At 66.7% G+C, this 26,593-nt stretch overlaps 3 protein-coding genes across 3 annotated transcripts in view; 2 read left to right on the plus strand and 1 right to left on the minus strand.

Annotated features, from left to right (window-relative positions):
- Positions 1–15,960, plus strand: part of DGKA (diacylglycerol kinase alpha) — a 29,150-nt gene extending 13,190 nt beyond the window's left edge. Inside the window, 26 exon segments of the mRNA XM_032785605.2 lie at positions 4,851–4,946; positions 5,630–5,706; positions 5,827–5,959; positions 6,368–6,459; positions 6,761–6,800; positions 8,219–8,293; positions 8,510–8,564; positions 8,566–8,626; positions 9,157–9,220; positions 9,223–9,252; positions 9,255–9,272; positions 9,879–9,967; positions 10,260–10,379; positions 10,494–10,592; positions 10,992–11,081; positions 11,869–11,942; positions 12,398–12,472; positions 12,884–12,969; positions 13,040–13,129; positions 13,342–13,502; positions 13,651–13,715; positions 14,095–14,185; positions 14,435–14,624; positions 15,012–15,132; positions 15,299–15,359; positions 15,814–15,960. Of these exon segments, the coding sequence (XP_032641496.2) occupies positions 4,877–4,946; positions 5,630–5,706; positions 5,827–5,959; positions 6,368–6,459; positions 6,761–6,800; positions 8,219–8,293; positions 8,510–8,564; positions 8,566–8,626; positions 9,157–9,220; positions 9,223–9,252; positions 9,255–9,272; positions 9,879–9,967; positions 10,260–10,379; positions 10,494–10,592; positions 10,992–11,081; positions 11,869–11,942; positions 12,398–12,472; positions 12,884–12,969; positions 13,040–13,129; positions 13,342–13,502; positions 13,651–13,715; positions 14,095–14,185; positions 14,435–14,624; positions 15,012–15,132; positions 15,299–15,359; positions 15,814–15,912 (2,226 nt within the window). The 5' untranslated portion in view covers positions 4,851–4,876 and the 3' untranslated portion in view covers positions 15,913–15,960.
- The window catches only part of RAB5B (RAB5B, member RAS oncogene family), a 100,133-nt gene that overhangs the window by 40,497 nt on the left and 33,043 nt on the right, over positions 1–26,593 (plus strand). The window lies entirely within an intron of this gene.
- Positions 16,860–26,360, minus strand: PMEL (premelanosome protein). Its single transcript, XM_032785559.2, has 12 exons — positions 26,258–26,360; positions 23,128–23,253; positions 22,644–22,790; positions 21,607–21,747; positions 20,834–20,995; positions 19,862–20,257; positions 19,369–19,779; positions 18,849–18,956; positions 18,254–18,347; positions 17,758–17,960; positions 17,510–17,597; positions 16,860–17,045 (listed from the first exon to the last, which is right to left on the minus strand). Exons 1-12 carry the CDS (start codon positions 26,319–26,321, stop codon positions 16,886–16,888), a joined length of 2,100 nt encoding a protein of 699 aa, XP_032641450.1. The 5' UTR covers positions 26,322–26,360; the 3' UTR covers positions 16,860–16,885.

Raw genomic sequence — 26,593 nt, forward strand, 5'->3', positions numbered from 1 at the left:
GGATCACCTGGTCCCCAGCTGCAGCTAGATGCCCGTGAAGTGTCACTGGAGCTGGGGCTGGGGGCTGAGGGGGACTGGCTGGACCATTGGTTGTGGGGGCTTCAGTGTGAGTCCCTGGGGTCCTTTCTCTCCTCCCTGGCCCAAGCCAGTCGGCGTCTCAGGAGCGGAGCCAGTGCTGCCAGGGCCAGGCAGAGCCGAGCTGGGACTTGGGCTGGTCAGAGCCGAGGCTGCTCCGTGTCGTGGGCTGGGCTGGGGGCAGCAGGGCTGGGCCCCCTGCTTGGGCATCCCCTGGGGATCAAGGTGTTAAGCTTTGGCCTCCGACCCCAAACGGCTTCTCTCAGCATCTGGTTTCCATTTGCTGCGCTCAGCGGGTGCAGCCAGGAGCAGGCAGAGCTGAGCTAAATTTAGCGCTGCTGATGGAGTTAGCAGGACTCAGTAACCTCAGGCTCACTGGGATGTCTCCAGGGTGGAGTCAGTGCCCCTTCCCCCAGGCCTGGCGTGCCTGCCCTCCTCCCAACAGCTCAGGAAGGCCAGGAGCCAGGACTCCTGGGTTCTGCTCCTAGTTCTGGACGGGGAGCGGGGTCTAGTAGTTAGAGTGGGGGAGGCGGGCTGGGAGCCAGGACTCCTGGGTTCTGATCTTAGTTCTGGATGGGGAGCGGGGTCTAGTGGTTAGAGTAGGGGATCTGGGAGCCAGGACTCCTGGGTTCTTTTCTCAGTAGTGCTGCTGGCTCACTTTGTGGCGCATCACCACTCTGCCTCAGTTTCCCTTCTATAAAGGGTGGGGGAGCAGGATCCTATCAGGGGCTATAAGTGCATCTGACAGCTGCTAGTGAAGGTTCACGGCGCTATTAACAACAGGGTTCATTCGCTTTGCCACTAAGTTTGTTCAGGCAGATGCAGCTCCCGGCCTCTCACCCTGGCTGTGGCTGCATCTGCCTTCCCTGCTCCGGTTCTGACTGATGCTGGGCTCAGAGCTCACGGTTCCCCACTCCCCGTGTGATTACCCTGTGGAAGTCACTGTGGCAGGATATTCTGGGGGCAAAGGGGGAAATGAGTTGACGGAAAGGCTAGGCCGGCTGGAGGAGCGAGGCTGGAATTCTCCCAGGGAGCTGGCAATCCTCATGCTCCAAGGCACAGCCTGGTCCCCAGCTGGGGTCAGGCAGGAATTTCCCTCCCTGACCCCAGCTGCACCATCCCTGGGCTGGGCTCCATCTCTGAGTCCTGATCAGGCTGGGGGGGGGGTCAGCTGCTGCCAATCAGAGGGAGGGTGAAGCTGAGGACCCACTAAACTCATATCCTGGGGCCTGCATTGAGAGCAGACTCCCTGAGAGGCTTTGGAAGCCCCCTCATATCCCGTAGCCCCCACCCCTCATGTGCAGCTGGGCTGCCTGAGCGCCCCGCCTCCCCCCAGGGACTCCCATTCAGCCGGGTGCGGGTAGCTAGGCAGGCCCCTGGGATCTCTGCAGCCTCGGCTCAGGTGCCAGGAGCCATTTGCCTGGGCCGCATTTCACGCCAGCACTTGGCATGGTTCTCGCCTCCCCCTTTCCTTCCTGCCCCCCTCGCCCAGGGGGTTCCTGGGGGTGGGCACTGAGCAAAGCCACCTTCAAGGCCCAACCCCCTGCGTGAAAGTGGCGGGAGTGCTGAGAGGCTGCCTGCCCCCCGGCAGCTGGGCATGCACCTGGGGGTGGGGGCTGCGTGCGGGGTGTGTGCATGGCTGGGGGGAGCACAGGGGGGTGAGGTTTGTGTAGGGTGATGGTGACGTGTCTGGGGGGGTATGTTGGGGGAGGTGGCACCGGCACCCTGCCCCCCCGCCCTGTCCCAGTGCTTTGTTCCTTGTCCCAGGACAGCCCCATGTTTACCCAGGGAGGGAGTCATCTCTCCATGGGGGATCCCTGTGGGCGTGGGCCCCCCCCCCCACTGCTCTAAAAATGGAGCCACCGAAAGCAGAAGTCGTTTGTTAAAGGGCTTGGACTGGCTCTGTTGTCCCCTCCCTCAGCCGGCCCCATGGGGTGGGAGGAGGGGGACTCCTGGCCCTGCTGGCCCCAGAGCAGCTGCCCCAGGTGGGGGGTGAATTGGGGGTTAGTTAGTCACGTTTCGGATGAAAAGGGGGGGCTGGAAATGAGGCAAAGTCAGAGCCCCCCCAACTGCAGGGCCTTGGAGCTAGCAGAACTGAAGGTGGGGCCAGTTGGGGTACAGGAAGGTTGGCAGAGCTAACCACTGGCCCCTGCTCCCCTTCAGGGGTGGGGATAGAACCCAGGAGTCCTGCTCCCAGTCCCTCCGCTCCAACCACTGGCCCCCGCTCCCCTCCCAGGGCTGGGGATAGAACCCAGGAGTCCTGCTCCCAGTCCCCCCTGCTCTAACCACTGGCCCCCTCTCCCCTTCCAGGGCTGGGGATAGAACCCAGGAGTCCTGCCTCCCTGTACTCACCTCTAGACTGCACTCTCTTCCCAGAGCTGGGAATAGAACCCAGGAGTCCTGGCTCCCAGTCCTCCCTGCTCTAACCACTGGCCCCTGCTCCCGTTCAGGGGTGGGGATAGAACCCAGGAGTCCTGCTCCCAGTCCCCCCTGCTCTAACCACTGGCCCCCACTCCCCTTCCAGGGCTGGGGATAGAACCCAGGAGTCCTGGCTCCCAGTCCTCCCTGCTCTAACCACTGGCCCCTGCTCCCGTTCAGGGGTGGGGATAGAACCCAGGAGTCCTGCTCCCAGTCCCCCCTGCTCTAACCACTGGCCCCCGCTCCGCTCCCAGGGCTGGGGCTAGAACCCAGGAGTCCTGCCTCCTGCCCCTCCTTCATTTTCATTGTCCTGCGTGTTAGCCCGATAGCTCCTCTTAGCTCAGCCCTGAGTCCCCGTCTCCCTAGCCAGCGCCCCCAGTTTTGCACCCTTCCCCAGCACCTCTGTTGGTGCCCCTCACTCTCAACCTGCAGCCCCCTGCTAACCCAGCCCTGGGCTCCCCCTCCAGCCACGCTAGTGGCCGTCAGCCCAGCCTGGCTAAGCGGTGAGTTACTGCTCCAGCTTGTCCTGGAGGGGAGCCCAGGGCTCAGGGCTGGGCTAGCAGGGGGCTGCGGGTCGGGAGTGAGGGGCACCGGCAGAGGTTGTGGGACCCAGGGCTGGGCTAGGAGGGGCTGCAGGTTGGGAGTGAGGGGCACTGGCAGAGCTGGGGGGGAGCCCAGGGCTGGGCTAGCGGGGGCTGCGGGTTGGGAGTGAGGGGCACCAGCAGAGCTGGGCGTGGGGAGCCCAGGGCTGGGCTGGCAGGGGCTGCGGGTCGGGAGGGGCACCGGCAGAGCTGGGGGGGAGCCCAGGGCTGGGCTAGGAGGGGCTGCAGGTTGGGAGTGAGGGGCACTGGCAGAGCTGGGGGGGAGCCCAGGGCTGGGCTGGCAGGGGCTGCGGGTTGGGAGTGAGGGGCACTGGCAGAGCTGGGGGGGAGCCCAGGGCAGGGCTACCAGGAGGCTGTGAGTTGGGAGTGAGGGCACCATCCAAGCCACTCTGGGGTCTCAGATTTGCTGTCTGAGCTGCGAGGGGGCTGGTGCCCCTGGGTGCGGTGCTCGGATTAGCCCCATTAGCATTAATGGGAGCGGCACGTCCCATCCTCTCCCTGCCCCGGAGAGACCTCGGAGCACTTAGCGCAGCCAGCAGCTCCCAGTGTGCGCCGAGATTGGTAGCAACATGAATAAATCATCTCTGTAATGGAGTGGGGGGGCCTCTAGTGGGCTCGAATCCTGAGAAAATGCTGCTGCTGGGAAAGGAAACGGGGGGGCAGCCCCAGAGCAGGCGGCCCCCTAGTGCTAACAGCCCCTTGCTCCCACTGAGCGGGAGGATCTCCAAGCATTCAGTGTTCTATTATCCCCTGAGGGGGAAACTGAGGCACAGAGGGGCAGTCAGCAGAGCATCAGCAGCACAGCTAGGAATGGGACCCAGGCATCCGGGCTCCTAAGTCCCCTGCAATAACCATTAGACCCGACAGCTCAGAGCTGGGAACAGGGCTGGATGCAGTGGGGGGCGCAGTGCCAGTCAAGCTCTGGGGGGGAAGGCTGGAGCGGCGGCCCCTCCCACATGCTGCTCAGCCCCCTCCCCCCCAGGCATTGCTATTGCCTTTGGGCCCCAGCTGCTCTTTACGGAGTTTGCACCACAGGCCCTGGTCTGAACCTCACGGAGCTTGGCCTGTTGCCAAGTCCCACCTCTCTTTCCACCCCCCCGTTTGTGTCTCTGAATCAGACAATTTCCCCCCCATCCCCAATTCACAGCCGCGATTGGAGAACCACAAAGCTCCCCCCCAGCCGTGACCTGGCACCATTAAATATTGAGCAGAGCCGGCGGCGTGGCCACTATAAAACACTGTTGCCAGCAGCTCCGTGCCAGGCTGCTGGGGCACCGGCCGGCCCAGGCTCCCCCCAAGTGTCCCACTCCGGATCCCCGCGGCTCTGGAGCTGCCAGGGGTGTCTGCACTGGCCATGGGGCTGCTCTGGGGCAAGCGGTGCCCCCGACTGCTGGCAGGTGGCCAGCCCACCCCAGTCGGTAATTGGGTAATATCCCTTTAAGAGCCCATGGGGCCGGGGGTCTCGGCGGTGGGTCCAGAAGAGGTGGATCAGGCCCCACTCCCAGCAGCCCCCGCGCAGGCCCCCCTGGGTTGGGGCAGGAGATTGGGGGCGCCAGGGACTTGGCTGGCGGTGCCTGGGGGCTGGAGACGGGGAATGTGCTGACTCAGCTAATCCGGGAGGGGCACTGCCCATTGCCCCCCCCCCCCGGCACCGCCCCAGGGTCCCTCGTGCTCTGCGGCCTCACTCCCATTGGCTCCTTTTGTCCCCCCCCATGGTGTCTAACTGCCCCCCTGCCTCATTCCCCCCCCCCCCAGCTGCAGCCCGGAGGCCCCAGAGCATCATGTCGGAGAACAAGGAGTGGGCCACCCTGAGCCCCGAGGAGTTCGCCCACCTGCAGAAGTACATTGACTGTGAGTAACCGCCCCCCCGGCCCCTCCGGGGACGGCCCTGCCCTTGCCGTAGTCCCGCTGCCCCGGGGGATCCTGTGGGAATGTCCCGTCGCCCCCGGGGCATCGGGGCGCCAAGGGGAAGGGCCCCCGCAAGCAGTGAGTGCCACCCCCGCAGACCCGCTAGTCTGGGCTCCGCTTAGGGCGGGAGCTGGGGCAGAGAGTTGCCCCTGTTCTGGCGGGAGCAGGATTGGACCCCGGGTGGGGGGAGGACGGCATGGGGGGGTGGCAGCTGAGCCCAGCCATGTCAGCGTTAACCCCACCCACATCCTGCTTCACACGGGGGGGGTCAGCCCCTCTGGGACCCCCCCATCAGGTTCTGCAGTGGGGGAGGGGTCGCCTCTGTTGGGGATTTGCCCTGGAACCACCACACCAGACCCGCAGGTGGGGCTGATTTCCTGCTGGGGGGGCCTGGCCTGCCTGGAAGTTTGTGGGGGGCAGTAGAGTGGCTGGATTTGCCCCCAGAGCAGAGCGGGGGTCATGGTGGCAGAACTGCAGCTTCTCACCCCCCCCCCCCCCGGCAAGGCTGTGGGATGGGGAGGGCTTGGCCCTGGGTCTGGGCAATGTCTGCTCCAGGCCAGGGCTGCTCCTGCCTCCTGGCTTGGGGGGGGACCTGGGATCCTGACCCCCCCGTCTCTCCCCCCCAGACAGCAGCAGGAAGGTCCAGGACGTGCTGCAGGAGTTCTACGGAGATGGCACCTTGGTGCAGCACCTGCAGGGAGACGTGAGTCTGCCCCGATGCCCCCCTGTGCCCTCCGGGGGGCCCCAGTCTGACCCCAGAGCCCCTCTGCTGTGAGCCGGGCCACCGCTTAACTGCCCCCCCCCCCCCGCTGCCTCTCCCCAGTCGATCGACTTTGAGGGCTTCAAGCTGTTCATGAAGAGCTACCTGGAGGCTGAGGAGATCTCAGACGCGCTCTGCCAACACCTCTTCCTGTCCTTCCAGACCTCACCTGGGGAGGGCCTCGGGGAGCAACCAGGTAAGGGTGTGCACCGGCCTCACCTGCTCCGTCAGCCTGGCTGAGCTGGAGGAGAATCCCCATCAGATGCTGACTGTATGGGGGATATGACACATGGAGGAGCAGTTCTGATCCCAAGCAGCGGGGGGCAGTTGCTAGCCAGATTGCTGCAGTGGCCAGAGCTGAATTGAGAATAGGGCCTGTGCCTTGGGGAGGGGGATGACATGGGGCACAGGCTGCCTGGGGCTAGGGGGCTGCAGCTGATACTGGGGGGGGCAGAGGGTCCCCCGTTTCCCGTCGCTGCTCACCGCTCCTCCCCCCCAATGGCAGCTGAAGCCGAGGAGTGAATGGGCCTTGGGGCCCGATCTCCTGCGTCCCGTGTGGGGCAGGGGGGCTGCAGGATTCAGCGCCGACTCTGTCCCTTTGCAGCCAGTGGCCTGGTCTGCGTCAACGACGTCTCCTGCTACTTCTCGCTGCTGGAGGGGGGACGCCCCGAGGACAAGCTGGAGTGTGAGTCTGGGGTAGCACGGGGGGGGCATGTCCCACCCACCCCAGCCCCATGGAGAGGCGACGAGCTCGGGGCAGCTCTCGGGCTCAGACCTGCGGTGGGTTCCTAAGGGGGGAGGGGGTGGCCCTGGTGGGGCAGGGCGGGGCGAGGGCTCGTGTGGACCTTTGGGAGGGGTCGACCTCTTTCGCCAGACTGGGTGGGGCCTGCCAGGCTGTGCTAGTGAGTGGGCGGAACAGGGGGTGGCCAATGGAGGGTCTGAGCTGGCTGGGGCCCCCCCACTGACTCCGCTCTCCCCTCCCCAGTCACTCTTTAAGCTCTACGACAAGATGGGAACGGCCTGCTGGACAGCTCGGTGAGTGGTGTGGGGCTGGGGCCGCAGCCCCATTCACCCCAGTGCCCCCCACTGCCGCTCTGAGCACCTGGCCCCGGCAGGACCCGTCCCCCAGGGCCTGGCACTCCCCCCGCCATGGCTCGGTACTGACCCGCTCTGCCCCCTCCATGGCCCGGCACTGACCGCTCTGCCCCCCCAGCTCCCCTCCATGGCCCGGTACTGACCCGCTCTGCCCCCCCGCTCCCTCATGGGACGGTACTGACCTGCTCTGCCCCCGCGATGGCCCAGTACTGACCCGCTCGCCACTCTCCCCCTCCATGGCCCGGTACTGACCCGCTCTGCCCCCCGCGATGGCCAGTACTGACCCGCTCTGCCACTCTCCCCTCCATGGCCCAGTACGGACCTGCTCTGCCCCCCACGATGGCCCAGTACTGACCCGCTCTGCCACTCTCCCCCTCCATGGCCCAGTACTGACCCGCTCGGCCACTCTCCCCCTCCATGGCCCGTACTGACCCGCTCTGCCACTCTCCCCTCCATGGCCCGGTACTGACCCGCTCTGCACTCTCCCCCTCCATGGCCTGTGTACGACCTGCTCTGCCCCCGCGATGGCCCAGTACTGACCCGCTCTGCCACTCTCCCCCTCCATGGCCCGGGTACTGACCTGCTCTGCCCCCCGCGATGGCCGCAGTACTGACCCGCTCTGCCACTCTCCCTCCATGGCCCGGTACTGACCCCCTCTGCACTCTCCCCTCCATGGCCCGGTACTGACCCCGCTCTCCCCCCTTGCCCCCCTCATGGGACGGTACTGACCTGCTCTGCCCCCCGCGATGGCCCGGTACTGACCCGCTCTGCCCCCCCAGCTCCCCCTCCATGGCCAGTACTGACCCGCTCTGGCCCCCCTGCTCCCCCTCATGGGACGGTACTGACTGCTCTGCCCCCGCGATGGCCCAGTACTGACCCGCTCTGCCACTCCCCCTCCATGGCCCGGTACTGACCCGCTCTGCCCCTCCATGGCCCGGTACTGACCCACTCTGCCCCCCTGCTCTCCACCATGGGATGGTACTGACCTGCTTCTGCCCCCCCGCTCACCCTCATGGGACGGGTACTGACCCGCTCTTGCCCCCTCCATGGCCCGGTACTGACCCGCTCTGCCCCCTGCTCGCCATGGGACAGACGACCCGCTCTGCCCCCCTCCATGGCCCGGTATGACCCGCTCTGCCCCCGCCATGGCCCCGGTACTGTGACCTGCTCTCTGCCGCCCCTGCTCACCCTCATGGATGGTACTGAACTCGCTCTGCCCCCCTCCATGGCCTGGTACTGACCCGCTCTGCCCCCTTGCTCCCCCATGGGACGGTACTGACTCGCTCTATCCCCCCCTGCTCCCCCCCATGGCCCGGTAACTGACCCGCTCTCTTCTCCCCCCTTCATGCCCCCCCAGGAGGTGGATCGATCATCACCCAGATGATGCGAGTGGCCGAGTACCTGGACTGGGACGTCACGGAGCTCAAACCCGTGAGTACCATGGGGGGGCTGCCCTGGCCCTGCCCCCTCTACCTGGAGTGGCGCACCAGCCCCTGGGCACTGCAGGGGGCACATGTGGGGGGGGCTGCCCCAAGCCCGTGGGGGGGGGCAGGCCCTTGTGCCAGCCGTGGGGTGGTGGTGTGGGGAGATGGGGTTCTTTGGAGGGGGCTGCTGGAGCCCCTGAGCCATGTCTCTGCCCCCACCCCCCCAGATCCTCAGGAGATGATGAAGGAGATCGACTATGATGATAGCGGGACGGTGTCGCTGCGAGTGGCTGCGAGGGGGGGTCACCACCATCCCCCTGCTGGTGCTGCTGGGCCTGGAAGTGGTGAGTGCTGGGGGGGGATGAGAGGGGCGATCCTGGGGGGGGCAGGGGGGACCCAGGGGGTGGAGAGGGGAGATTCCAGGGAGGGGCAGAAATGCTCTGAGCTGTGTGGGAGTTTGACCCCCTCCAGCAATGGGGATCCCCACTGAGCAAGAATGTGGAGCAGCCGGGTGGGACTGGGGGGGTGGGGGAGCTCCTTAACTCCATCCAGACCTTTCCTGTGGATCTGGGTCCCCCCACAAGTGGTAATTACAGATGGGTAATGGCCCATAGGGGAGCCCCACGCCCCTCGGGAGAACGTGAGTGAGCCTGTGTGCCCCCGCCCCCATAGGGGAGCCCCCCGCCCTTGGGGAGAACGTGGAGTGAGCGCCGTGTGCCCCCGCCCCCATAGGGGAGCCCCCCGCCCCTCAGGGAGACATGAGTGAGCTCTGTGTGCCCGCCCATAGGGGGCCCATGCCCTCGGGGAGACGTGAGTGAGCGCCGTGTGCCCCCGCCCCACTGCCCCCACCCCCACCGACCTCTTCTCCCCCCAGAACATGAAGGACGATGGGCAGCACATGTGGCGGCTGAAACACTTTAACCGGCCCGTCTATTGCAAGTCTGCGAGACCCCCCTGCTCGGGCTGCGCAAGCAGGCCTGTGCTGCACCTGTGAGTGCCCCCCTCTGCCCCCCCGCGGGCACGGCCCCTTCTGCCTCCCCGCACGGGCATGGCCCCCCTTTCCCGCCTTCCTGCTCGGGCTGTGCAAGCAGGGCCTGTGCTGCACCTTGTGGAGTGCCCCCCTCTGCCCCCCCGCACGGGCACGGCCCCCCTCTGCTCCCCACTCCCTCTCCCCGACAGGGGCGTAGTGGGGGGTCCCCCTGCCCCCTCCCCCCGACGTGGGCATGGCTGGGGAGGGGGACCCCCCACCTCGGCCCCCCGGAGAAACGGTCACAAGCCTGGGAAAGGTGCGGGGGGGGGTGAGTAGTGGGGGGCTGGGGGAGGCTCAGCCTGGGGCGACCCCGCCCACCTCTCACTCAGCCAATGAAACACAAGCAAATCAGCCTTGGGTCTGCGGGGCAGGAGCCTAACCACCTCCCACCTCCTTCCAGTCCGATGTGATTGGCTGGCCTGCTCGAAGCCCAGCCAATCACTGAGCAGGACCTTTAAGGGGGCCTGGGGGAAGAATGGGGGTGTGGCTAGGGTAGGAGCTAAGCCCCGCCCTGCCCAGCTCATCCCCCTCCTCCCTGGTCGCTAACCTGCTTTTTCTGCCTCCAGTCTGCAAGTTCACGGCCCACGAGCGCTGCGCCCGCCGGGCGCCCCTCAGCTGCATCAGCACCTATGCCAAGTCCCGCAAGGACACCAGCGTGAGTGTGGGACAGGGGACCCCCCCGTCTGGTCCCCAGAACCATCATCTGCCCCCAAGGGCCTGCTCGTGCTCACTAACCCACGTTCAGGCGGGGAAACTGAGGCATAGCATGCAGAAGGGACTTGCCACTGATGGGCTGACACTCTGGGACTAGAACCCAGGAGTCCTGACTCTCAGCCCTCCCCCACCCCCCTGTAAACCACTAGACTCCCCTCCCAGAGCCAGGAGAGAACCCAGGTGTCCTGGCTCCTAGCCCCTGTAGCGCTCACTGCCCCCCCGTCCCTCCCCAGGCGCAGAGCCACGTGTGGGTGAAGGGCGGCTGCGAGGCCAGCAAGTGCGACAAGTGTCAGAAGAAGATCAAGAGTTTCCAGAGCCTGACAGGGCTTCACTGCGTCTGGTGCCACCTCAAGGTGGGTGCAACACCGCCCCCACTCCAGTGCCCCTGTTGCTCTGCCAGGGGCTGGGGGCAGCTTCAGGGGAGGTGGGGCCAGAGCATGCGCCACACTAACCCCCATCTCCCCCAGATCCATGAGGAGTGCCAGCCCAGCGTGCCCCTGACCTGCGACTGCGGGGCCCTGCGGGACCACATCCTGCCCCCTTCGGCCATCTACCCCGTGGTGCTGGTGAGTGAGTCCCCGCGGGGCGGATGGACCTGCCCAGAGCCGCTGGCTAGGGGCTTTCTGGACCAAGCTGGGCGCCTTTGGGAGGCCTGCCAGGCTGGGGAGTGCCCCCGCCTCCATGCTGGGGAGAGACCAGAGGCCACCGGCGAGGGGCTCTGTGCCCCACTGGGCTTTGAACCCAAAGCAGCAACTCCGTCCTTTGCCCCCATGGAGACCCTGGGGGCTGCTGGATCCTCTGCCAGGGCTCCAGGCCCATCTGGGCTCCAGCACCAGCTCCGGGCCCCTGCCCTCACAGAGCCCCTGGGGGCTGCTGGTTCCTCTGCCAGGGCTCCGGGCCCGTCTGGGCTCCGGCACCAGCTCTGGGCCCCTGCCCCCACGTCACACCCTGGCTCTGGGTTCCAGGAGAGGCAAAACAGCCAGAAGAACGACGGCGGGACCCCGGTGGAGGAGACGCCACAGGCCTGCACCACGCCCGAGGGCCAGGCACTGCGGGTGAGTGGGGGCGACGCCCCCACGGCGCTGCTTTTCGGCTGGCACCTGCGGGGCACAGCCACCTGGAATGGACACTGGGCGAGGCCCCATGGCAGGGCCTGGGTGGGGGTGGGGCTGAGATTTCAAAAAATAAGGGCGTTTATCCTTGCCCAGAACGAGGTAACACCCCGCCCCCCCGGTCAGCTATTCCCATCCGGTGCCCCTCACTCCCGACCCACAGCCCCGTGCTCTGCCAGTCCTGGGCTCGCCCCTTCCCCGGCCCTGCCGGTGCCCCTCACTGCCAACCCTCTGCCCCTGCTCGCCCAGCCCTGCCAGTGCCCCTCACTCCAGACCCTCAGCCCCCTGCTAGCCCAGCCCTGGGCTTCCCGGCCCCTCCGTCTCAGTGGTCCATACACACCAAGGACACTCGCTATTGGCTCATACAGGGCACAGTGGCTCCCTCCGGTGGCAGAAGGTGACAATGCAACTTGGCCACAGCAGCGGCCACCCCTGAGCCGGTGCGCCTGGACAGAGCCGGTGAAACCCGGCGCACTTGGCGTCGCCTCGGCAGGCGCAGACCCTGGCACATGCACTTCTTCCTGTGCCGGCTGTGGCACTAGCGTGCCCAGGCGTTGCCTTGCTGACCCCCCAGCCCCTCGGCGCGAGCCGCGGATCCCTGCCCCGGCCGTGCCGCAGCCGCTGCTGGCGTGCGGTCGTCCTGCTGGAATCCGGCTGCGGTTTGCTCCGGCCAGCGCTCGTGACTCACTCGTGACTCATCCTTTCGTTTCCCCTTTCCCTCGCCCTGCAGATCATCCCAGTACCCGACACCCACCCCCTCCTGGTCTTCGTCAACCCCAAGAGCGGCGGGAAACAGGGGGAGAGGTAAGAGAGGTGGGCTCTAGCAGAGGGGGCTCTTGGGAGACAGAACTCCTGGGTTCTGTGTCTGGCAGTGCGAGAAGTGTGGGGTCTAATGGTTAGACATGGGGTGGGGGGAGGGAGGCAGCAGGACTCCAGAGTTCTCTTCCCAGCTGTGTGACCTTGAGCAAGGCTCTCTGCCTGTCTGGGCCTCAGTTTCCCCATCTCATGTGACGGGCAGAGGGGTTTGGGAGGGTTGTTCCGAGGTTGCTAGGCAACAGTCTCATTACCATAATGTCATTGCTACACCCTGGTCTAAGGGACATGCCCCTGGACAGCTGTCCCCCCCCCACCCCCGGCTGCCCTGCACCCATCTATGATCTAGACTGTCCGGGGGCGGGGGGGGGTTCATGGCGATGCCCAGTGGGTTCCAGGCTTGTTGGTGCTGCTCCTGAAACCCCTCCCCTCGTCTCCACGACCAGGGTGCTCCGGAAGCTCCAGTATCTCCTCAACCCACGGCAGGTTTACAACCTGATGAAGGGGGGCCCGGCCCCCGGGTGAGTGAGAATTCAGGGGCCCCGTGGCCTTTCGCGGGTGGGTCTCGGCCCCGCTACCTAGTGGACTCTTGCCCACATTGCAACGCCACGGGGCAGCTCCACAGCATGAATGGGGTGGGAGCGAGGGTCAAAGGGCATCAGCTGAGTGAGGGCTCTAGCAGCCCCAGGCTGGGCTAGCAGGGGGCTGCGGGTCGGGAGTGAGGGGCACCGGCAGAGCTGGGGGGGCAGGGAGCCCAGGGCTCGGGTAGCAGGGGCTGCGGGTCGGGAGTGAGGGGCACTGGGAGAGCTGGAGGGGATCCTAGGGCGGGTCAGGGTTTAACTGACCCTTGGGGAGGATCTGGCAGGGAATCGGGGGGGGTGGTGAGGGATCCAGCCCCCGGCGCTGACCCAGCTCCGTTTCTCTGTTCTCAGGCTGAACTTTTTCCGGGACGTGCCAGATTTCCGGATCCTGGTGTGCGGGGGGGACGGCACCGTGGGGTGGATCCTGGACGCCATCGGTAGGTGGAAGCTGGAGGGGGAGGGGCAGTAACCCCCCACCCCCCGCTGACCATTCCCCTCTCGTTGCAGATAAAGCCAACCTGCCCCGGTGCCCCCCGGTGGCCGTGCTCCCGCTGGGCACCGGTAACGACCTGGCGCGGTGCCTGCGCTGGGGAGGAGGTGAGTGACACGGGGGGGGAGAGCTGGGCCCATGGGTCTGCCTGGCCTGGCCCCCCCGACCCCGTCAGAGCAATGGGCGCGACCTGCCCAGATTCCCCCTCCCGCCCCGCTCAGCCCAGCTGGGGCACCGCTGCCCGTCTCTGCCTCTGGCCCCCCTTGGGGGGGGGCACCTGGCATCACCCCTCCCCCTGACACCCTGCCCCCACCCCCAGGCTACGACGGGGAGAACCTGGGGAAGATCCTGAAGGACATCGAGAGCAGCAGCATCCTGCCCATGGACCGGTGGCTGGTGCATGTGACCCCCGAGAACCCCGTGGAGAAGGGAGACCCCGTCCCCTACGAGATCATCAACAACTACTTCTCCATCGGCGTGGTACGGCTGGGGGGGGCCAGCACTGGGGGGAGCGGGGTGGTTTAGGGGGCCCCAGGATGCTCAGGGGCTTCTCCCTGTCTTAGCCTGGTCGGTGTCACCCTCGTGGGGGGCAGCTGCTGGGCTCTGACTGCGTCTGTCTCGTCTCCAGGACGCCTCCATCGCTCACCGCTTCCACCTCATGAGGGAGAAGTACCCCGAGAAATTCAACAGCAGGTGAGCAGGGGGTTAGGGCAGGCTGGGGGGTAGGGGCCGCGGAAGCAGGGGCTGGCGGGGCGGGGGCATGGCAGGGGCTGGGCTGCCAGCCGCGCTGTAGCCTAGGGGTTCCCAGAGGTGGTGGGGGCCCTGGCATCCCATGTGGATCCCAGCTGGGGCGCAGGGAAGCTCGAAGCGGCTGATCCAGCCCTCGGGGAGCCCATGGGGGGCAGCGACTCTGGGTCCATAGGCAGGACCTCGCCCATCGCAATGGTGACCCCCCCAAGGAACTCCCCCACTGAGGAGCCACAACCAGCACCCTGACCCCACAGCGCCCCCTGCTGTGGTTTGGTTTGTTCCGTTTTCCACCCGGGGTTTGTGGGCTCTGGTTCCTCTCCAGGATGAAGAACAAACTCTGGTATTTTGAATTTGCCACGTCCGAGACCATCTTCGCCACCTGCAAAAAGCTGAAGGAATATCTGACCATTGAGGTGAGGGACAGCCCAGGGCTGGAGGAGCTGGGAGCACCCCCCTGCACCCCCCCCCAGCACCCCCTGCTGGCAGAGCCCAAGGCTGGAGGAGCTGGGAGCTCCCCCACAGCCAGCGCTCCTGCCCCCCCAGCGCCCCCCACTGGCAGAGCCCAGGGCTGGAGCATTGGCCGGGCGAGCCGCGTGGCCTCGCTGGGGTGGGGGCTGGTTTAAGGAGGTCCCCGGTTGGTAACTCAGGCTCTGCCCCCCCAGTGCTGCGGGCATCCCCTGGACCTGAGTGGAGCCCTCTCGGGGGTCGCCGTCCTCAACATCCCCAGCATGCACGGTGGCTCCAACCTCTGGGGCGAGACCAAGAAGCCGCTGGGCGAGGCCCGGAACGTGGGCGGGGGGAGCCAGCCCCAGGCCGTCACGGACCCGGAGACGCTCAAGACCTGCGTGCAAGGTGCGGGGCGAGGGGCGGGGCCTCAGGCAGAGCAGGGGTGGGGCACCTCTTAGGTGCAGGTGGGGGCGGGGCCCCAGGCAGCTTTCAGCACGGCCCCCCCATACCTGCCTTTTCCCCCTTGGCCCCTCCCACTAGGTGAAGCCGTTAGAGCCCCACCTCCTTAAAGGCACAGCAGCCTATGGGGGGGCTGGAAGGGGAGCTCCCCAGAGCAGGGGCACACCCAGCACCCTCACCCGCTGGTGCCCACTGATCAGCCCCACTCACTGAGGACTCGTCCACCGGCCCCCGGAGGTGGCTGGGGAGACCCGGGTGTGGGGGCTGGGCTCAGTCACCCCCGGCAGCAGGGGCCCCAGCGCTGACGGCCCCTCCCTCCCTCGCTCCCCACAGACCTGAGCGACAGGCGGCTGGAAGTGGTGGGGCTGGAGGGCGTGATCGAGATGGGGCAGATCTACACGGGGCTGAAGAGTGCAGGAAAGCGGCTGGCCAAGTGCTCGGAGATCACGCTGCGGTGAGCGCTGGGGGGTCCCCCGGGGCAGTCGGTCCCCCGTGGTACCAAGGGAGGGAGGCTCAGCCCTGGCCTCCCCCTCATGGGACCCGCCACATGTTGGGGAAGGTCCCAGCCGGGGTGGGGGGTGGGGGGTGTGTGCTCCTGTCTCACACCAGGGTCTCCGCAGGACCCTGAAGTGCCTGCCCATGCAGATCGACGGGGAGCCCTGGATGCAGCCACCCTGCACGGTAAGGAGCCATATCGGGGTCTCCCCGTCCTTCCCAGAGCCAGCCCTGCCCCCCAGCGGGGGGGATCCAGGGCCCCTGCAGCGTTCCCAGCCCCTGCAAGAGGCCTCAATAGACCCCGCCCCGCCCCACCCCACCAATCCATCGGGGGTGTGAAGGAAGTCGGGGCTGCTGGGGGCCAGGGCAGTCAGCTCCAGTGCCCGCCCCAGGCAGAGACAGAGCCCGTTTGGAGTGGGTGTGGGGTCCGGGGGCCCCTCGCTCGCTGAAGGGTAGGTGTTGGTGCGGTTCGGAGTTATGGGGCTGGAGTGCTGGCAGCCCACCCCCGCCCCCCCATAGACAGGAGGTGCCGGGGGGAGGGCAGGTGCATTACCAGTGAACCTGGGTGGGGGGGACTGGAGCTGGGGCAAGGGCCCCCCCCAGCGCTTTCTCCCCCCACCCCACACTCCCTCTCTTTCAGATCAGGATCACCCACAAGAACCAGGCACGGATGCTCCTGGCCCCGCCCCCCCGCTCCTCCAGCTTCTTCGGCATCAAGAAGGGACCCCATGAGTCGTAGGGGGGGCCCAGCTGGGGGACAAGGACCCCGCTTGCCAGCCCGGGGCGTCCGTGGTAGCGAGCGGGGCCGGGCAGGGGCCTTGGTCTGTCCCCCGCTGCGGTGCGCTGTCCCCCGCTGCCCACCCTCCTCTCTGCTGTTTCTGCCCCGTGATGGAGGCAAGGGGGGCGTATGTACCTGTCCCTCGTGTGCATCTCTGGCCCCTGCGGGGAGTAGGGGGCAGCAGCGCGCTGGGCCCCTGCATACCCTACATTCCAGCCCCTATTTATTGCCCCCACAGTCCAACACTCCCTCCCCCTTGAGATTTCAAGTGCCTCATCTTACTAATAAAGGTCGGAGTTTTTGTTCTCCCGCCCCTGTGGTCTCTGTTCTGGGCCGGGGGGCACAGACCCCAGTTCTCAGGCGGGGGGTGGGCCCCGGGGCCCCAGGCGCTGGGCCATGGCTTTGACCAGGGCACCCCTAGCCCGGTGCCCGTCACACGCCCGGAGGGGTGGGCTGGGGTTAGAGGCAGCACTGCCCGGGGGGGGGCTGGGCTCACAGCATCGCAGGACGCTTGGGTTCCTACTCCCAGTTCTGGGGGGCAGGGGACAGTGGGTTGCAGGACACCTGGGTTCCATTCCAGTCCCTGTGGGTACCTTCCTGCCCCCTGCTTTGCCTTCCCCTGCCGGAGGAGGGTGCTAAGCATAACCTATAGTGGGGGGCTTGGGGGGGCTGACTCCACATTGGGGGTGCTGGGTCCTGAATATCTACCCCCCCCCCCCCCCCCGCATTCACCCAGAACCTTCCCTGGCGCAGACAGAACCAAGCTGACGCGGGCGGGAGTCTGAGTGTTTAATAACTGGTAAGGACACAGGCACCCCCCAGCTGAGGGGGGGCTCCCTCCTTCCTCCCGTGCTGTGGGGGCAGGGAGCAGGGCGGCTCTGGGGCTGGGTGTGTCAGGAGCAGGGGCCGGGTCCTTTAGGGGGTGTCACTGTCTCTACACCACGTTGCCGCTCAGCAGGGGGCTGCTCTCACCGGTGGGCGCGGTGCCCCACGCCTGGCGCAGGAGGAGACGCAGGGTGGCACGGTCGGGCAGCCAGGCCCGGGGCAGGGGGCTGCGGGTGGGGCCGGCAGGCAGGGGTCTGTACTTCACACGCCTGTCAAGCGGCAAAGAGATGGGGGTGGGGGTCATATCTAGCCAGCTGGAACTCAGGACTGCCCCCCCCACCAAAAAAAACAAAAAAACCCACTACATGGGGGCTGGCTCCACAGAGGGCAGCCCACAAAGCGGGGAGCTGGGTTTGCCCTAATTCTGCCACTGATGCACTGTGCCTCAGTTTCCCCCTCCATAACTGGGAGCTCATAACCCTCCCTTTGTGCAGCAGGGAAGCTCTTCGGGGCAGGAGCTGGGGCTGCGCCTGGCCCAATGGGGCCCTGATCGTGGCCAGGGGACGCTGGGCAGTGCCCAGCCCCGGAGGGGGCCCTGATCTTAGCTGGGCATGTGGGTGCTGCTGGGCTGGGCTGCAGGGGGCCCCGGTTGGTGGCCTGACTCTGGGAGCGGCGGGACCGGGCTGGGCCTGGTGCGGCCCCAGCGGACGAAGCGGGCAGGGGCTGCTCTCACCAGTAGGCGTAGGACGCGGCGCCAAGAGCCATGGCCACCAGTATGAGCCCCACGATGAGTGTGATCCTGGGTGCGGCGGGATCGGCACCTGCAGGGCACAACCAGGCAGCGGTGAGGTGGGGCCAGGGCCGTGCTCAGCACCCGGCAGGATGGGGCCAGCCAGCCTCTCCGTTACCCTCCCCATCTCTGGCCCCAAGCTCCCCAGCGCCCGGGAGGGGGCGCCCCCCCCCCCAAAATCCAGGCCCTACCTTGGATGCTGACTTGGGTGCTGGCGACGGCCAGGCTGGCGGGGTTGGCCAGCGAGACGTTGAGGCAGTAGACGCCGCTCTGGTTGAAGGCCTGGCGCAGCAGGAGCTGGCAGGCGGGTGCTGGCGGCACGGGGCTGCAGACGCTCTGCTGGGGGGTGAGGCACATGGGGTCCAAGACGGTGGTGCAGACCTCGTCCGGCAGGCTGGGGGGAGGGGGCAGGTAAGGCACAGCCGGGGGGGGGGGGGGGGGGGGGATGGGCCCGGTGCCCCTGGGAGCCAGGCTCCAGCAGGCATGGGGTGGCCCCAGTGCTGGGGGGGATGGGATTATGCTGGGGGTGGCCTGGCCGGGGGGATCTCCCCCAGCCTGACTTTGAGGTTCTGCTGCAGGGTGGGGCCGAGCTCCAGGCCCTGGGGTGAGGGGGGGTTAGTGCATGAGGCCACCTTGCCAGCTGGAGCCCTGCCTGTCCTGCATGCCACCACCCCCGGTGCCCCCTACCTCCCCTGGCAGGTCACGGTGAGCTCCACGGTGTTCTCGCCTGCCGCTGGGGCCAGTGGCACCACCTGGATGATCTCCACGCTCTCGATCCCCTCTGCAATGGGCGGGCATTAGGAGAGGCACGGCAGGGCCCTGCCCCGATACCTGTCCCTGCCCAGCCACGGTCACCCCGGGAACCCAGCGCTCCCCTGGAAGCAGCCTGCCCCCTCCCCTGCATGGACAGAGCCCAGCAGTGGGGCTGGCCCAGTGCCCATTGCTCTGGTCCAGATATAGGGGTTGGCAAGGGAACGATTGGGGGGCCCTGCACTGTGCCTCACTCCCAAGCACATGGGGGCAGGGCAGCCCCCCATTCAGGGTGAATCTCAGCCCAGGCCCTAGTGCAGACTCACTCCCAGGGACCATGGAGCCCCCTGATTTCACCAGTGCCCCCTGCCCCGAGCCCCGCCAGGCTGGAACGGCCCCTCCCACACCTGGAGCTTTGTGGCTTGTCACTGCCCTGTGGCGAGCCTGGGCCCCCCCATTGCTCGGGGCCAGGGGCTTGCTGGGACCCTGGGCTGGGGGCAGCGAGCGTGGGAGGCACTGGGCCCCAACTCACGGACGATCTCCAGCTCCGTCGAGAAGGTGCCGTATCGGTACAGGAGGCAGCTGGCGGGTGCCTGCCGCTTGGCCAGCACCAGAGTCTCGGGGGCGGCAGGATCCACATCTGCCAAGAGATAAGAGACAGGAAGGAGATGCCCCCGGCCAGGCCTGGCCCACCCAGTGAGCCCCCTGGGTCACAGCCGCCCCACCCGCGGGACGCCCGACATTGTCCTGATTCCGGCAGCTGGGCCTGGGACCATGCTGGCTCTCCTCCCACCCCAGGTGCAGCCGCGACCCGCTGCCCTCCACCCCCAGGCACCCGCAGCACTCAGAACCAGGGCCCCGTATCCAGCTGAGCCAAGCCTCCCCGGCCCGGCCCGGCCACTGACCAGCCTCAATCCCCAGGCAGCCCGCGCAAGGCCCCTGTCCCCCACAGCCTGAGATCAGGCCCAGGCTGGACCCCTGAAATCATTGGAGCGTGGGGGATCTTTTGGGTCAGCCCCATGGGACCCCCCCCATGCGAGGCGGGCACCCACCTGCCACTTCCAAGCTAGTGTTGGCCACGGTTCCTGACACGCTGGCTAGAGGGTTGGCCACGGAGGATGCAAACGTAGGTGGCGAGATGCCCGGCGCGTTGGCCACGGAGGACGCAGATGCTGGTGGCGAGGTGCCTGGCAGGTCCCCGGCGGCAGAGACAGAGGCAGGGAGCGGCAGATCCACAGAAGCCACCGCCAGGTCTGAGCCGGCGGCGACGATGGTGACCACGGACTCAGGTGCCACGGTGGGCATGGTACCGGTTTCCAAGGCAGGGGTGGGAGCTGTGGTACTGGCGGCTGCCGGGGTCGCAGTACTGGGGAGGGTGGCGCCTGTGCCAGGCTCCGCGGGGCTGGCAGGGACGGAGGCCGGGCCTGCCATGGGCGTCGCTGGCTCGGCCGTGGTGATAGGCACTGCAGGCAGAGAGAGCAAGAGCTGCAGCTGGTTCCAGGCTGGCACCCGCAGCCCAGCCCCAGGGACATGCCCGCCACTTACCCATGCTCAGCGCCGGGGTCTGCGTGGGGCCCCCGCTGGGTGCCAGGCTGGCTGGAGCCAAGGCAGAGGTGGGCTGCACCGGGGGGGCTGTGGTGGGGTCCACGGCCGGCGCCGGCGAGGTGCTGCCGCAGGCCACGGGGATGGCAGCCTGGAGCACCACACGGGGCCGGACGGGACCGGCCTCCAGGTAGGTGTGGGTGACGGTGCTGGCGCGGGAGATGAGGGTCCCACTCTGGTCCCCGAAGTCCCAGGAGTAGGAGACATCAGCGGCCTGCAGGTAGTGGCTGGGGTCGTGCAGCCGGACGCTGAAGGCCACCGCCCGGTTCCGCACGAAGCGCCGGTCGCCCCGGTCCACGTCTAGCACCTGGGCCATGTCCACGGTGAAGGGCACCTGGTCTGGGGGGCGGGCAGGGAGACTCCAGACCTTTGTGATAGGAGTCCTGCCCCCTGGAGCCCCACAGACCCCGGTGCCTCCCTGCCCTCTGGGGCCTCACAGACCCTAGGGGGTGCCCCCACAGACCCAGAGCCCCACAGACCCTGGCCCCCCCTGCACCCCCTAGACCCAGGGACCCACAGACCCCAGGGTGTCTTGCCCCCACAGACCCAGGGCCTCACAGACCCTGGGCCCCCCGCCCCACAGACCTGGGCCCCCCTGCCCCCTGGAACCCCACAAACCCTGCCCCCCCACCCCCACAGACCCATGGTTCCTCCACCCTGCCCTGGGACCTGCTCCATGCCCCAACAACCCTGCCGTCAACCTGCCTGGGGAGCTGCTCTGGGGCGGGGGGTGAGCAGAGCCGCCCGCCTGCCCTGGAGCGAGGCCGTGGCCACGGGACAGGGCAGGGAGGTGGAGGAGGAAGAGGAGCCCATGGTGCCCAAACGGAGCCCGTGGTGATGAGGGTGAAACCTGTCCAGGCCCCCTCCCACCCAGCAGCCCCCGGTCGGTCGCCCCCTGCCCTGCCCGGGCCTCACCCGTGATGCTGAACTGGGACGTGGCCCGGCCCATGGGGATGAACTTCTGGTGCCCGCGGGAGTGATACACCTGCACATCCATGGCATAGGAGCCCAGGGGCACGCCGGCCGTCTCCACCGTCAGCAGCGAGGAGGGGCCATCTACCACCTGCCAGTACTGCCCTGGGTGGGGGAGAGGTCAGGGTGCAGCCCAGGCAGGAACAAGGGGGCAGAGCTCGGGGGCACGTGCACCCAGACCCCAGTTCTGACTGGAAAGGGTCCTGCAATGTGGTCTGGGGGCGCTAGTGGCTAGAGCAGGGGGCTGGGAGCCAGGACTCCTGGGTTGTATTCCCAGCTCTGCCAGGGAGTGCGACTGGGTCTCGTCTGTGCCTCAGTTTCCCCATCTGGCCTAATGGTAGGAAACGCTGGGAGAAGTAATTGGATAATGTTTGTTCAGGGGCTTTGAAGAGTAGAAGACGGTGAGGGTTATTGGGCGGCGCCGGGGGCCAGCCTCAGGCTAGAGTTCCCCATGGGGCACTGGGGGCCACCTCTGCCCATGGGTCGCTGGGGGTCAACCCCACCCGTGGGGCGCTGGGGGCCAGCTCTGCCCATGGGGCGCCAGGGGCCAGCCCCATCCGTGGGGCTCCAGGGGCCAGCTCTGCCCATGGCGTGGAGCCTTCTGCTGTGGCCCTGCCTTCTGTGGGGCTCCCTCTGCGAGGGGCCTGCAGGGTGGAGGGGGTGCCTGGGAGGGGCCGGGGGGTGGGCGGGGGCTGGGGCAGGGACCTGCCTCTCACCCCAGGTCTGCCAGACGTAGACGAATTTTCTGCGCTTGCCGTGGGTGCTGGGGGGGAAGGACTGCCCGTCGGGGAAAATGCCACCAGGGCCCTCGCCCAGCTCCTCTGGGAAGACAGCATCACCCTGTCTCACCCGAGTACCTGCAGGAGGGAAGGGGGGCATTAGTTCTCTCCTGGCTTAGGGGGGGATCCCGGACTCCTGGGTTCTCTCCCTGGCTCTGGGAGGGGAGTGAGGGCTGGTGGTTAGAAAAGGTGGGTCTGGGATCCCGGACTCCTGGATTCTCTCCCTGGCTCTGGGAGGGGAGTGAGGGCTAGTGATTAGAAAAGGGGGGCGCTGGCATCCAGGACTCCTGGGTTTTGTTCTCAGCCCTTCTGGGGGGGGTTGCCCTAGGGGCAGCCAGAGCTGTTTCTGCATCACACCCACCCTGCCAGGCCTGGGAGCAGGCTGAAAAGGGGGCAGATCCTGAGTGGAGCTGGCAGGGGCAGTTGCCGTTGGGCAGATCCAGTGGCGCTAGGTGGGGGAGAAACATCTGGACCCCAGCCTGGGAGCCCCTTAGCTCTGGCCCACACAGCCACTAGCACTTCTGCCCCCCAGCACCAGGGGACCATGGGGAGGGCTGGGCCGCCTGCCCTGAATGCAGCCCGGAGCTGCCATTCGGCCTCGGGGCCACTGGTAGATGGTTCAACCGCAGGAACAAGGAAATCAGGGGGGTCAGCACATCCTGGCACCAGCTATCCCCAGGGCTGGGGGTCCAGCCCCCCAAAAGCGTCCTTTCAAATCCAGGGGACTAATGCAGGCGGCTTTCGAGGCAGCTCTCTATAGAAATACCAGCTTCCCCTCCACACCCTATAGAAATCCTAGATGCATTGCCCCCCCATATAGAAATACTGTGCATACAGCTGAGCTTCCCCTGGGAATACTAGCCCCCTCCCCCGCAATACTCTCCACTCCACATGCTGCTGAAATACTGGGGGGGGATTAAAGCCACGGCCCCTCCCAGCCCCAGAGCGGGCGCGTCGCCGCGGGGGGGGCTCACCGTTCACGGTGCAGTTCTGGCTCCACACGACCCGGCCATCGGGCAGCACCATCTGGGTGCCGGGAAAGCGCAGGGCGATGGCGAAGGTGGCCCTGGCGCCCGTCATGGTGGGGGCGTCGTTGCTGATGTCAAAGGTCACGGTGCCCCCTGGGAGGGAGAGGGGAAGGCAGCCAGCTGGTGGGGCGCAGATCGGGGGAGGGGTGCAGCCCCCCCCAACTCCCCATGGTGTTTCCAGCTTGTCACAGGGTGAATCCTTCATCTCTAACAACCCCACTCTGCTGATGCCCCTCACTCCTGACCCGCAGCCCCCTGCTAGCCCAGCCCTGCCCCCGCCCCCACCCCTGCTCTGCCGGTGCCCCTCACTCCTGACCCACAGCCTCCTGCTATCCCAGCCCTGCCCCCACCCCCCGCTCTGCCAGTGCCCCTCACTCCCAACCCACAGCCCCAGGTGCACAGGATTGGGCTCAGAGGGGCCAGCCCCTACCTCTCCAGCAGTTCTGCTGCCGGGGGTCGCCCTCCTGCCAGTGGGGGTACAGCTGGGAGTTCCAGGACCCCTCGACCAAGGGCTGTCGGTTCCGGCGATTGCTCCCCTGGCCTCTGCTGCCAGCCCCTGGAGAGGGACGGGATCCGAGATCCAGAGCTGGGATCGGGGTGGGGAGGCAGTCCCTGAGCCCAGCTGGCAGGATCACACCCTGCCTTCAACCCCCCGCCAGAGCATGCAAAGACCCGTCGCTGGCCGGGGCGGATCAGGCTAGAACAGAGCTCGAGTGTTCCCCAGTGGGGTGAGGGCTGGAACCCAGGACTCCTGGGTTCTGTGCTGAGCTCTGGGAAGGGAGAGGCCTCGCATGGGTTAGAGTGGGGCGGGGAGGGGAGGAGGCAGGTTTACTCAGGACTCCTGGGTTCTGTCCCCAGCTCTTGTGTGAAGTATGAACGAGGTGCTTTGCGATCCATGGTGGGAAGGCTGCAGGGGAGAAGGGTGGATAAGTCCCCACAAGGAGAACGGTGGGAGAGTCACTGCCCCAAAGCACTGGGCGTGGCACCTCTGCTGGGGCAGGGCCCATGGCCCCTGGCAGCCTGGGCACCACCTGTCTCCTGGCAGCCCGGCTGAGCGGCAGCACAGGAAGGGGACTAGCCGAGGCACCTCCAGGCCCCAGCAGACAGGTTCAGCCCCACGGGCCCCCGGGCTCCATCATCTGCGGCGTATCTGCGCCCAGCCTGGCCATGGCCCTCCCACACCCTGCGCCCCGGCTGCCTGTGTGGGGAGCATGTGACCAATCTCCCATCCAGCACTTGGGGCTCCAGGCAAAACCCATCACATGGGCCTCTAAATCCTCTGCCGAGCTCTTGCATGTGACTCTCAGCTGAGTCCCTGGTGGAGGACGCTCCAGCCAGAGTGGGGTTAATGGCCCCCCCTTTGCACCACTGCTCAGTGGGGAGGGGGGAAGTCCCAATCACCCCTGGCCCAGGCAGCCTCCCTGGGTGGGACGGGGGGATGGAGAGCTCGCTGGGGCAGGAGCATGCCCTTCCATATCACACCTGGACAGTGTAGCCACTGGGGGTGAAGGGAGGGAGGTCTAGTAGTTGGAGCGGGGTGGGGCTGGGAGTCAGGACTCCTGGGTTCTCTCCATGGCTCTGTGAGAGGAGTAGGAGAAGGTGGGTTAGAACAGGGGGCCTGGACTCCTGCGCTGTAGTCCCAGTTCTGGGGTGACTCGTATGACTTGCATCATGTCCCCGTCTCCCTTCGTGCCTCGGTTTCCCCAGCTGTACGATGTGGGGAATGCCAGGGACCCCGTTGTCAAGCTCAGCACCTGGCAGTGAAGTGCTTCGGGATGCTTGGGCAAGGAGGGGAGACTTCCCAGGGAAATGGTCTGACTTTCAATGCCCCCACCCCGTGCCCAGCAGACATGGGGCCAGAGAGTCAGCCTCCCCCACCCCCCACAGTGTCTCTCCACTGAGAAGTGAGGCCTTCAGGGGGGCTCCCTGCTGCAGACAGGCCCTAGAGAGACCAACAAGGGCTAAGGGCGGAGAATCAACTGCCCCCCAAACCTGCCCCCTTAGCTTAGGGGATCCCCCTGCAAGCCCCTGGGCCAGGTGTCCAGCCTCCAATGGCCTAGCAGAGGCCTCCCCCTGCTACTGGTGCAGTGTTAGTTCTCAGCACAGGGCAAGGGGGTCTTGGAGGAGGCAGGAGGGTCAGCTGGGGGGAACTGTAGGGGGGCAAACATTGGGGATGGGCAGATGCCTGACTGCAGGGGTCAGTAGGTAGGTGGGGGGAAGGTCCTTGCAGTGGTAGGTAGGGCCTGGGGGGAGTGGGGACATCCCTGCTCCTGGCACAGCGCAAGGAGCTGTACGGAGATTACCCAGAAGCCGCTGCCCCATCTCCTCCCCATCCGCCCTTGGAGAGCAGAGACCAGGCCCACAGGCTCGCTCCTCGGTACTATGGGAATTGGGGTGAGCGCGGTGAGTTCCCCCACTGGGTCCCCTGCCCCGATTCAGCCCCATTCCAGTCCTTGCCAGACACGGGGCCCAGCACGAGGGATTAGCAGGGACTCTGAGCCAGCTCCCCACGCGGTTCGGCTTTACCGGCAGCCCCCCCCGCCCCCCGGTCCCCGTTAATCCGGCAAGAGGCTTCCCAGTGGGGCGGGGCCACATCCCTGCTCCAGCCACGCTGGGACGAGGAGGGTTAAACCCACCGGAGCACCCGGCAGCTCCAGCTTGGGGGCAGCCGATGGACGGTGCAAGGCTGGCACTGCCCTGGGCTGCTCCCCGCCCTGCTCCCCAGGCCGGCCTGGCACAGACCACCTTGAGGTGGGGGGCTCAGGGCATAGGCAGACCAGGCAGTGGGGTGAGCTAGCGTCTGGGTTGTGGAAATACTGGGGATGGGTGAGGGGCAAGGGAGGCCCTAAATATTCCTGTTTGGGGTCCCCAGGGGCTAGCACTGTCTGCTCTCACTCTCAGCCCAGGGAGCTAGCCCAGCCATGGGAGTCTGTCTGTCTCCTCTGCAGGGGGGAACCCTCTGGATGGCCAAAGGGGGCACATTAGATCTGGAATTGCTATGGGGGGGGGGCTATAGAGGATATTCACCTCCACACACACACATGCTCCTTGGCAACTTTACCATCGTTTGGCTCCCCCTCTCCCCACAGGACTTTAAGGTCCCTTCACGTTTTAGCATCACTGCATCCAAAAGCACCTACCCCCCCCGCAAAAAACGTGCTCCCCCTGCAGGGATGGAGCTGGGGGTCTGGGTCAATTGGGGTCTTCACTGCCCCTATTTGTATACCAGACACCCCTCTCCCCAGACCTGTCTCCCATTCAGCTGGGACCATCGTCCCCACACAGCAATCTGGGCAGGGGAGCGGGGGGGTGTCACCACATTTGGGAAGCCCAGTGTGACCCCCGAGCTAGGCCATGACAGGTCAATGCCCCCCTTGACCCCCAAAGTTAAGATCCTCAGGGGGGTTATCCATCCCCGCCCCAGTGTTCTGGAGTTAGGAACGAGGCGTGACAGGGATCGATCCTGCACTGGCCGGGGGTGGGTCAGCTGAGACCCTATAGATCCTGCCTCCCCCCGCTCCAGGCCCATTGCTAACTCTGAGGACCAGGACCCTACTCACTGCGTTGAGCTGCAGCCGCAGCCAGCAGGGCCCAGGCAGCCACCAAGTACCAGCTCGTCCACATCTCGCAGCCCGTCCTTCGCACCCGCCCCACGCGCGCCTGGACCCCTACGACCGACCGACACAGAGAGGTGAAGCATCCCAGCCTCTCTGTATAAGAAGGTACCTCCTTTGCATAGCCCCGCCCCCTTTCCTGGCACAACCTCAGGAAAATCGCCACCCCCCACCCCAGCAGCGCGGCGTGGGGGTGAGAACCAGTCACAAGTTTGTGTTTCTAGCACAATGGGGCCTCACTAGTTTTGCCTCCCAGCCAGAGCCTGGAATTTCACAGGGCGA

Source organism: Chelonoidis abingdonii, chromosome 26 (genome assembly GCF_003597395.2).
Source record: "Chelonoidis abingdonii isolate Lonesome George chromosome 26, CheloAbing_2.0, whole genome shotgun sequence".
Taxonomy (NCBI): domain Eukaryota; kingdom Metazoa; phylum Chordata; order Testudines; family Testudinidae; genus Chelonoidis; species Chelonoidis abingdonii.

Bases quoted from the DNA above. Each gene is read 5' to 3' on its own strand.
- PMEL (XM_032785559.2), bottom strand. From the start codon at position 26,321: ATGTGGACGAGCTGGTACTTGGTGGCTGCCTGGGCCCTGCTGGCTGCG. The intron at 23,254-26,257 runs GTGAGTAGGGTC...GTCCCTCTCCAG, and splicing joins TGCGGCTGCAGCTCAACGCA to GGGCTGGCAGCAGAGGCCAG. The intron at 21,748-22,643 runs GTGAGCCCCCCC...TCCCTCCTGCAG, and splicing joins CCAGAACTGCACCGTGAACG to GTACTCGGGTGAGACAGGGT.